The sequence below is a fragment of the Cygnus olor genome, chromosome 3 (assembly GCF_009769625.2).
Source record: "Cygnus olor isolate bCygOlo1 chromosome 3, bCygOlo1.pri.v2, whole genome shotgun sequence".
Taxonomy (NCBI): Eukaryota; Metazoa; Chordata; class Aves; order Anseriformes; family Anatidae; genus Cygnus; species Cygnus olor.
In genome coordinates this window covers 11,632,934-11,644,504 of record NC_049171.1, presented here as the reverse complement: position 1 = coordinate 11,644,504, position 11,571 = coordinate 11,632,934, and the positions used below count along the sequence as shown (strand labels likewise).

General features: G+C 43.0%; 1 protein-coding gene across 1 annotated transcript; it reads right to left on the bottom strand.

The window, feature by feature from the left end:
* Nucleotides 1–2,241: 2,241 nt before the first annotated feature.
* RDH14 (retinol dehydrogenase 14) lies at nucleotides 2,242–7,643 on the bottom strand. Its single transcript, XM_040552045.1, has 2 exons — nucleotides 7,266–7,643; nucleotides 2,242–3,138 (listed from the first exon to the last, which is right to left on the bottom strand). The coding sequence occupies exons 1-2, from the start codon at nucleotides 7,626–7,628 to the stop codon at nucleotides 2,521–2,523; spliced, it is 981 nt and encodes a 326-aa protein (XP_040407979.1). The 5' UTR covers nucleotides 7,629–7,643; the 3' UTR covers nucleotides 2,242–2,520.
* Nucleotides 7,644–11,571: the final 3,928 nt, after the last annotated feature.

Sequence of the window (11,571 nt, the reverse complement as noted above, 5' to 3'; positions counted from 1 at the left end):
ATTTCTGTACACATGCACCTTTGCTGTTTTGAAGGCCAGTGTATATCATATGCTGATCATTCAGTCTGAAAAATATATAATCTTCTCCTCAGGGCAGTTCTTTACCACAGCACTTCCAGACTTGTCATCTTCTCCATTCTCCACCTTTGCACCTAAGGTTTTCCTCTCAAGAAGTATACGCGGGCTTCAGCACTGAAACAATGCAGTAGTATTAATTCAGTATTGCTGAACAGTAGTACTGAAAACAGAAACCCAAGTTTGGCTCAGCTCTTCTGTATCTTCACTCTTGTTCTTTGGCAGGTGAAGTACACCATGTTGTTTTGATTAAGATAACCTGCAGTTCATGAAAACATTTCCTCATTTTACTGTTATCCTGCATACTAGAAGTATTAATGAACTTTTAATTCTTCAGCTGTTTCAAGTTCTCTGCATACAGCTATTTCATAGAATCATATCATTCAGGTTGGAAAAGACCTCTAAGATTACCTAATCCAACCTTTAACCTAGCACTGACAAGCCCACCACTAAACCATGCTACTAAGTTCTACATCTACACATTTCTTAAGACCTCCAGGGATGGTGACTCAACCACTTCCCTGGGCAGCCTGTTCCAACACTGCACAACCCTTTCAGTGAAGAAAACCTAAAAACCCAACTAAACAAATACCCAACCTAAATCACCCCTGGCTCAACTTGAGGCCATTTCTCCTTGCCTTATCACTTGGTGCTTGGGAGAAGAGCCCAATCCCCACCTCACTACAACCTCCTTTAAGGTAATTGTAAAATATGATAAGGTGTGTCCTGAGCCTCCTTTTCTGAAATGCAAAGTCCAGAGCAGAACTTTCTCTATGCACATTACACGTCTCCCTCTGGCATTACTTAGAGAACTTTGATCAACACTCAAGAAAACGTTTTGACAGCACACCCATCTCTTCACCTTGCCTTACAGTGGGCAGTACAAAGCTCAACATGTTACAGGATCTTAGAAACGTGCTCAGTTTCGTAGCGTGTGTTGTGGTTTTCTGGAATGCCACCTTCCTTCCCCACCCAAGCCACTGGCCCAGAGCAGGATCATGCTGGCAAAGGGCATGGTAAGGCCACTGCCCTGTGCAGAAGCTCCAGCAGGCTTAGAGCCTGAGTAAACAAACAGAGATACGATCTCAACAACTGGGTTGCTACCTGAAGGGCTGACGTGATGTGTATTTACAGGTAGGTAAAAAGGGTCTATTAAATATGTCATGTATTATTAATATTGGTTCCCTTGAATAATATTTATCAAAATAAATCACTCCAGTTCATTCTTCCATATTCTATATACTCTGAATTAACTGCTAGACCAGTTTATTTAGAGACAAAAATGTCATAAATGTCAATATGAACTCATTAATTGTATGAATTTCCTCCTCCCCCCCCAAAAAAAAAATCATTATACCTTCAGGTAATATCTTTTTTTTTAATTTATTTGAAGCTCATTTTATTTTTAACTCTATGCAGCAGAGGCTCCCTAAATTGACACAGGTGAATCTTCTACCTTTGAAACAAAGCTACTGCGTGAAGACCACTGGTTGTATCTTCCACAGTGAAAGAATGAGTGCTAAGTCTTTTATTTTAAAAGATTTTTATTAAAGATTCATTAAACTGTATCAGACAGTTTTTTCTAATCTCATTACCAAGTTAAAGTGCCATCAGTAAAGCCAAACACACACCAAGAAACATATTCACTTCAGTTTAATCTGGTTGAAGTCTTGTGAACTTTGCATGGACACAACTCATGACATGCAAAGCCCTATCGAGACCACAAGACATGTCAACTACATTTTTAATGAAACGTAAACAGTACACGTATCAAGAAATAGCCAGTTCAGCATATGTGAAAATAAAAATACAGCTTGCACAACAGAGTGTATACACTCAGTGAATGGCAGTTACAGTACTCGAAAAAAAAGCCAACTTTGTGCTTCACAGCTAAACTGTATATCTCCCAATAATTTTGTTCACTGAAGCATTTGGCTAATGACAAGTCTTTGAATGGCACTCAGGCCTAATGATTACAGTGCAAGATACCAGTAAAACTGTTTACTCCAGCTTTCGTTGTGATGGCTCAAAGACAAAAATCTTAGTGTTAGGATCTCTTCTTAAAACTGTTTTACATGAAAAGCATTTCACTATCAACACCCTGCATTGTCCAGTCTGACTACGAAGTAGTAGAACGTGACAAATAGGCATATACACTGCAAAACACAGTTTTGTTTAATATTTATTTGTAGAACATGAGTTTCTGAACAGATTTAATCAGAAATATTCACACCCTCAAACTTTATTTCAGATTTTTCTTGAAAGTCTGCACCCATTAAATAAAGATTATCCTTTGTTTCAAAACAGTTCCAGCATAAATCACTCCTCTATTAAATAATTCTGAGCATTAACCTGTGTTCCCACAGCACTCAAAGTGAGAATTAGACTGTTTCAAATACACATTGCATAGTTATCTGCATTCCTTTTTAGCAGATACCCCAGCACTCATTTCAATAATCCAACCATCACTTCACTGATATCCCATAACTTTCTTGCAACCAAGTCATCCATGGCTTTGGGTAGGAGTTCCTCCTCTTTGCAGTCCCCAAAATATTTCCCTGACACACCTTCAACCTCAGGAGAAGAGGCCAAATAAATAGAAGTTTGGGCTCCTTCCAGAGGTGTTTTGAAGAAAGCCCATGACACCAAATTGAATAGGGGTTTTACCAGCAAAGGAATATTCACATGCCTGCCTAAATTTGTTCTGACAATCCCAGGATGAAGTGAATTGACAGTGACTCCCGTCCCTTCCAATCGACGTGCTAGCTCCCTTGCAAATAATATATTAGCCAGTTTACTCCGGCTATAACAAAAGCTTTTATTGTAACTTATTTCACTGTTCAAGTCTTCAAAGTTGATCTCTCCATATTTGTAAAGCTTTGAGGATACTACCACAATCCTGCTTGGAGCAGAATTTTTGAGGAGGCCCAGAAGAAGGTTGGTGAGTAAGAAGTGACCCAAGTGGTTTACGCCGAATTGCATCTCAAAACCATCCTCTGTCTTCATGTACGGACACTGGAATATCCCCGCATTATTTATCAGAACATCCAGCCTTGGCTCTTCCTTTAAATAGGAAAGAGAAACATAATTCAGTTTTATAATGCAAAGCATACTATTATGCTTAATATTTCTCATTAGACACTGTTAGAGGGAAATAACTTAATTTCTAGTTTTCTAAATTGTAACTTTCCAATAGTCCCTAAATTGTTACTGACAAAAATGATCTACTACTGAACTGAACATTTGACTCCAGCACGATGCAGGTACATGAAAGCAGGTCTGTATCGACTTTTAATGTGTGCAGACAACACAACATCTGTTTCTCTGGGAACAGCTTTCTACAGGAATTCAGTGGTAATTTATCTTTGTGATGCATTTTGTTTTCCTCTAAAAAAGTAACCTCTTTATTATACTTGGAAAAGCAGACACATTCATGCATGATAATTGTTTATGACAAACCTCAGCCACAGGCAAGGGTTCTACCACAAAAGTTATAAAGATACAGAACAAAAAGCATTATCTCAAAGAACGTCACTGTTGAAGAGAACCTGTCATATTGCAAGCCCATCATCTCACTGAGAAGATGTAATGAAAAAATTTGAAGAACAATGTTCTCATGATTTTAAACACTATCTCATTCTAATATCACTACATTTCATTGCGCTGCTTGGTGCAAAGTACAGAGCAAAACTCATGATAGAAAAGTAACATTCATGATTCTAACTGAGCAGGTTTCATACTACAATTTATCTAATAGGTAAACTCAAGAACTTAGATGTGTCTATGAGACTGAGGCTTAAAATTTTTATGATATGCTCAGCACATGCTATTTGATGGATCAGTATTCTGGTTCAGACTGAGAGAAGTCAATCAGGAAATCAGTCACATCATGAAATATAAGTAATTAACACAGAAAGTGGTGAGGATAATTCAAATGTACATTATATACTTCATGCTCCAGGATCCACCCAAAAACTAAAGGCTTTCCAATTTAACCGAAACAATGAATTCTTCAAAAAACATAGATTAAACTAAGCTGCGCAAATAGCCTCTGAATTCAGCGATTTCTCCCATGTCTGAAGTATCACTGGAAACTTATGCTTACATGACTCAGATGCAAAAGTATTCATTCGCTTAACACAAAAAGCAGTGTGAGTTTTCTTTGCTGCTAATTCTTTAAAACTCACAGAATCACAGAATCATCTAGGTTGGAAGAGACCTCCAAGATCACCGAGTCCAACCTCTGACCTAACACTAACAAGTCCTCCACTAAACCATATCACTAAGCTCAACATCTAAACATCTTTTAAAGACCTCCAGGGATGGTGACTCAACCACTTCCCTGGGCAGCCCATTCCAATGCCTAACAACCCTTTCAGTAAAGAAGTTCTTCCTAATATCCAACCTAAACCTCCCCTGGCGCAACTTCAGCCCATTCCCCCTTGTCCTGTCACCAGGCATGTCGGAGAATAGACCAACCCCCACCTCGCAACAGCCTCCTTTAAGGTACCTGTAGAGAGCGATAAGGTCACCCCTGAGCCTCCTCTTCTCCAGGCTGAACAATCCCAGCTCCCTCAGCTGCTCCTCGTATGACTTGTTCTCCAGACCCCTCACCAGCTTCGTCGCCCTTCTCTGGACTCGCTCAAACTCATGTCAGCAAGCACAGATCACTTCAGGTCATTTTGATGATAGAGAATCTCAAGACAAATTTTATACCATTTGACTTTTATTTGACTACCGTTGACGGCACAGATACAGAGAGCAAAACACAAATTTGCACTTGGCATTCAATTAATGATGGCTGGCATCTGACCCCACAAAACATCAAGTAATTCAGCCTCTGGTTTCTGCAGGACTTGACGTTTCTCGGTATTTCACATAATTACAAAGGCATGATCCAAAGAGCATCAAACTCAATTCTCCTCACCCAAAGGGACATAATGGTTTCTATCACTAAGCAAGAACAGCACTGAACAAGTGCCTTACTGCAGATCTGCTGACTGAAGTGTTATTCCTTCCTTTAGAGAACATTGTTTTAGGAACTTTTCACAGCATCTGACCAGAGGATTCATTTCACAAGAATTAATGCTGCAAGAAGGACTTCCACTTGCGCTATTTTCTGAGACTCCTACATTTAATAATCTAGAGTAATGTGATCAACACCAAGCAGGCAGCTACTATGACCAAGAGCATCAGAGTACAAAACATTGCTTTGACAGGCAGTGCTATTCTTTGTAGCTTCTGAGCTTGCTACCATTTTCTGCATTTTTCCATGGAGCCCTCCAACATCTCTAAGTCATTTTTTTGCAACGAGGCTAAGGAGTGAAAGATGTAATCACTTGCAGTTTTGGAATGGAAAGCTCCCACAGAGAAAGTTAGGCTGTGAGAGTGCATTGTTTCCCCATCCTGACAATATTTGAGCCTTATTCACGCCCATCCTGATGATCTTTAAGTATTCTTCATCTCAAAACACACACAAACACACAAACAACACAATAATATCTCCATCAACCAAACCACCAAAGGAAAAAAAAAAAAAACAACCACAACCAACACAAGTCCAAAAAGCAGTTACAGGTTCACAGAAGACAAATAACGTGAACTTGAATGTAACAGCTTCTTGAACTCATGTTCCTTGCTATTCAGATGCTTTGGGGATTATTTTGAAAATAAAAGTTAAAATGCACCTGTGAACAGCACTCTGCAAATACATTCACTCTCTCTTTCACCATCCATTTCTCATTTACAGTCGTTTTTACTGGCTTTACCAATGAAGAATGGATAATAAATTTACATTTTTGGATATTCTGTGCTACAGAAGATATGACTTTAAAGGTTAAACAGTAAGTTTCTGGTCTAGTGTTTTATATCGTTTTGTATATATGTCTATTTTCACAAAACACTGAAGTAACATTAGATCTTATAACTAGATTCACATATACTATTATATACGATTACACAGAGCTCCACCAGGGCTCTTTTGACTTTTTCAGATATTTAAATTTTACAACAGCTATTTGAAAGTTAATACAATATAGTCTCTCTCCATTTTTGTTTCTCACAACCGCACTTGAGCATCTTTCAAGGACTCAATGAGCAGCGCACCAAGTGGCATAACTGATTATGCCTGGTTTCCTATGACCTTGTGTCTCATGGTTTGCATTGCTAGATGTGATGAGAGTCCCAGCTGAAGCTTTTCATTGGAGTGGAATGACTCTAATGGTGCCTCCCAGTGCTCTCTGGTGTCTACTTGTACTGCTGAATTCATATTGCAACATTTCCATCAGGAGAATTGCCTGGATGTCTCTGATCTCCTTAAACTTTTTTTTTTCTACGAAATTTGGAGAAAATGTATATATTACAAAACATCTAACCACTAAACTCAGCTACTGCTGGCAAGAGATGCAAGATGTGTGGGAGTCCGGTGTCAGGGAGAAGACAGCAGGACAGATGCAGTTGCGAGCAGCTCACTCATGAACCTTTATTGCTATGGGCACAAGGCTGTGCTGTAATGTCAACTTAAAGGCAAATTACTTCAGAACAGAAAAACAGGGACAAGTGAAATGTTTTATGTTTCTCATAAAAAAAAAGTTTCATTTTCAGTACTAGCACAGCCTGAACAAATACGACTCATAGAATGGCTCGGGTTGGAAGGGACCCCAAAGATCATCTAGTTTTAACCCCCTGCCATGGGCAGGGACACCACCCACTAGATCAGGATGCCCAGGGCCTCATCCAACCTGCCCTTGAACACCTCCTGGGATGGGGCATCCACAGCTTCCCTGGGCAACCTCTTCCAGTGTTTTACTACCCTTACAGTAAAGAATTTCTTCCTAATGTCTAATTTAAGCTGACCCTCTTTTAGTTTAATACCATTTTTCCTTGTCCTGTCATTGCCTGACTGAGCAGAGCCACCCTCCATCTTTTTTATAAGCTCCCTTTAAGTCCTGAAAAGCTGCAATGAGGTCACCCCGGAGCCTCCTCTTCTGCAGGCCGCACATCCCCAGCTCTCTCTGCCTTTCTTCGTAGCAGAGCTGCTCCAGCCACGATCTTTAAGCTTCAAGCAGACAACACTGCCCACTTGTTTACACCCCCCAAGCCCTGCAACCACCCCGCAGCCCCGGACCGCGTGCGGTCAGGCGGGGGGGGGGGTTCCCCTTCGACCCCCCTACCCCCGGCAGGGCCCGTACCTGGAGGACCTGTCGGCAGAAGTCCCGCACGGAGCTGAGCGAGGCCAGGTCGAGCTGCCGGACCACCAGCTCCCCACCGCCCTCGGCCGCCTCCCGCTCGGCTAACTCGGCTCGGATCTCGCTGGCCGCCCGCTCCGCCCGCGCCCGGTCCCGGCAACCCATGATGACCCGGGCCCTCATCCGCAGCAGCTCGGCGGCCACCGCCCGGCCCAGCCCGCTGTTGGCCCCGGTGATGATCACCGTCTTGCCCCGCATGGAGGCCGCGGAGCCGGCGCCGGGCCGGGCCGCGGGCCGCAGCCAGCGCCAGGCTGCCAGCAGCAGGCCCCCGCCCAGCACCGCTGCCGCCGCCACCGCCGCGGCCATGGGAGCGGGCCTCGCGTTAGGCTCGGCCGGCCGCGCCGCTGGGCATTGTGGGGGTTGTAGGCCTGCAGGGGCTTGGTGAGCCCCGAAACCACCCGGGACTGTGACGGAATATCCCGATGGAAGGATAGTTGAGTCCAGCTCACGGCTGCCCGCAGGGAGTTAAACAGTTCTGAGAGGGCTCCCAGGAGCAGCAATGCCACCACCTCCTGTAGGGCAGCAGCAGCCTGTGCAAGTTTTTGGCCCAAGCCCCAAGCACACTCTCCCACCACTCACAAGTGCCCACAAAGCAGCCACCATCTTCTGGAGAGTGACCATGCCGGACTTCACATGCCACCTGGCCTCTGTGCTAGTGAAATGTTTTGTGCAAGTTCAATTTAGTCACCCAAGTGCAGTGAGTGTGTCAGGACGGCGTGCTGAGCCCCATCCCATGCTGCCTTCGAGATCAGATTTCTTTCTTAGGTGCTGTGGCTCTGGATCAAATCAGGTTTTGTGTCCGAGCATAAGACAGATGTTAGTACACGGCCAAGCATGTCTTGCAACGTCTGTGTTGCAAGCAGAAGGGATGGACTGGGTGGGGAAGTGTTACACAATTCTTTGTGGTGGTAGCTGCTCTGGCAGCTAGCCTAGGCTCTAAACATGCCAGCGAGCTGACAGGCTGACCTGCTGAACACTTGGTTCTAGGACCAGCTTCAGCTGAGTAATATCACCTTGGAGGTAGCCTATGAGAGGTAACCAACTTTTGTGGACTTCAGGACCAAAGCGGTTTGTCCCATCCCAGTCTGGTGGAAGAGATGCTGCTTGCAGAAGGTATGAGTACATACACTCACTTCACAACCATGCTCACATTCACTGGTCTCTTAAATACTAGCACAGGTTCTAAGTCCATCCAGTTTCTATACCTAGAGACTCAGGCACCAGCTCTGATGCTGGGTTTTCCCAGATGCTGGTCTCTTCCTGCGTGGTGGCTTGTCCAACTAGAAGTGTACTAATGGTTCACATACACATCATGAGGGGCCCTCAAACAGCTGGTCTGTCCGGTAGCTGTGTCCAGACTGTCTCTATCCATTTGGCACCAGACCCTTGGGCCCCTCAGACCTGTGACTTTGCTCTCTGATGGCTGGCACTCAGATCTCTTGCCCTATTTACCTGCTGATCCAACTGGAAGTTCCTTCATGGTCCACACACACATGCTCAGAATAAAGAATTACCCATAAAGAAAATAGAAACAGTATTTGTGAAGAAGATATGTCAGACTGCAGTGATGAGGTACAAACTTTGGTCAAACATATTAACCAGACACCTGGATTACCTGTGACCAGCCCTTTTTACCCCTCTCTCCTTCTATTTTTCCATTTTGTCTCCTCAGTCCACCTTGCTTCCTCTCCCTCACTTATTGTTCCCACTTGCACTTAATATCTTATAATAAAATTTGTGCAGGCCCCACATTCTCTCTACTCTGACCCACAATTTTCTTTCCACCTACATCCCATAATAAACCCTGTACTCTTTTAGACAATGATTCCCCTTAGTCTGCACGGCATTCCAGCGAAAAATTATTTGCTTGGTTCATACTAGCAGGTTTCACACCAGGAATAATGGTCGAATCATTCACCTTTGATGACCTCAGGAGGAGCTGTGTGTTCTCTTTTTTTCTGTGATTAGTTTACTTGGGTTCCTTGGCCAATCATTGTTCCTCTGATCCTTGCTGGATTTAATTTGATTAGATGTTAGATAACCTAACAGAGCCCTTCTGAGGAGCTGAAGCAGATTGCAGGTGACATAAGGTTAGGATACAGGTTCCTCAAATGCAATTAAGCTCTGAGGAAGACAAAGGCTGCTGTTGAAAAGCCTCAGAGCACTGATATTTGAACTGCTTCCTTGTTGCTTCGCAATTAGGTGTTACAAACATGGTCATTACTTTCTTCTGGAAATGTAAAATGTCACTCGTAGTAACATTCTTTTAGCTAGGCTGTTCTCAGTAGTCTCTGGAGCATTATAAAGCTGGCAAATTGAGTGGCTGGCCTATCAAATTTAAACATTAAAGGATAGATGACATTCATATCCTTAATATGCTTTCAGAGATGAATGAATCTTGTTTCCCAGTGAGATGTTCTTCCATATGCACTGCTCAGAGTAAATTATATCTTTGGAGGCATTGGAGCCATACTAGTGATACAGCCTAGTGACCTTACAGCCAAGGACTGTGAGAAAGGGATGGTGGTTCTCAATGAGATGGCAAAATAAAAGAACCAGAAAATTCTCTGTTAGAGGAAGAGATTCATCTTGTAAGAAATCCTCATGGATCTCAAGGATCCTGCCTGGGTCTACCAATGGCCAATTCAGCCTTCAGTGCAAGGATCATTCTACGTGGAAGCTCACTGGTCACAGTGATCAGAAGCTGCTCATCAAGGCAGGGATGACATACACATTCAGATATTATTGGTCCCAGAAACTACTGAGCTTGGTAACTGAAAGTTATTTTTCTGGTAAAACATCCATCTGCTTCACTGCTTTCTCTGCCCATCCATTGCGTTTAAGGAGATGGATGTGTTCTTTTCAGTAATACTTCAAGTCAGTGCAGGTTACAGGTTCTGGCAGAGGCAGAGGAGCCCATGTGGAGGTACCTGAAGTACCAGTTGCCAGTTTCTTTTTCATGTGTCTATCATCCAGTGTTATAAACAAACTGAGGCAGTACAGTCCAGAACCATAAGACTCTTCTCTATTCCCCTATTGAAAACTGCTGTTCTTTTAACTGTGACTGGCTTAGAGTAATGAAATGCTGGGGCATAAATTCATGGTATCCTCATAAGCATGAGAAGCAAGTATTTTGTTCTGCTTTGTTTTGTTTTGTTGTGGTTTGGAGTGCAATTCTGGACAAGTCCCTGAGGTGTGTGCTTTCTTCTAGTCTACATCTGCAAAACTAGAAATCCCTTTCCTTCAGTTCCCATCCCATCCCATCCCATCCCATCCCATCCCCCTTCAGAGAACTTTCTTGAAAAATGATTATTTTGGCCCACTAGCCAAAGTTGTGCCTTGGAGCTGGAGACAATGAGTAAAATGGGCAGAGACCACCTAGTAGATCTGAGTATCCCCGAACACCCTGGTGAGCCTAAAGGGGCACTTGCATGAACGAATGAGACACCATTAACCCAAAATGCTGCCAGCTGGATATGCAAAGAAGCAGCCACCATGCTTGGGAGAGTTACCTCACAATTAAAAGACAGTATGTAATTTGAATACACATCTAAGTGCATTTTGGATAACTAAACTTAGGAGAAGTGACTGTGGACCTTCATGTGAGCTTCTGGGCTTTAATGTTGTTTTGAATTCTATGACTAAGAAACCTACTATATGAATTTAATATATGAACCTTTTCTCTCTTTATTTCTCTTCACACATGCTTCAGCGCTGTCAGGACTGACACAGCAAGAGATAGCCCTCTATCGCTATGTACAGATCAAAAAAAGATGAAAGAACTGGAAGCTCCTATGTCCGGGCCGGCATGTTTCATTTTTTGCTGTAGGTGGGTTGTTGATTGGAAATAAATTTAAGCAGAATAGACTAGATGACTCCGATTCCTATTTATTCACTGATTTACATGCTCATCCTGTGAGGTGTAAGACACTGACCTCTGGAGTCCCACAGGGATCAAGGATACCATTAGCCCTTTTCAGTATCAGACTTCAGTTCCTATGCTAAAAGAAAGTCAAGTGCCAGCAATATGTGCACGGCATACATCCTTCATGGTTGTTTTTTTTTTGCACCCAACCATCACATCTGTAGCTCTAACAATGCATGGGTGAAGAATGGCTGATCATGCTTTGCTTCAACAAGGCAGGACCAGTCTTCCTGAAGTTTGTAGCCATGCTTTTGTGGTGAAATACACATGTAATTTATACTGCACAGCTAAGGAATATTTTTGGATGTCTTGGAGAGCTGATTC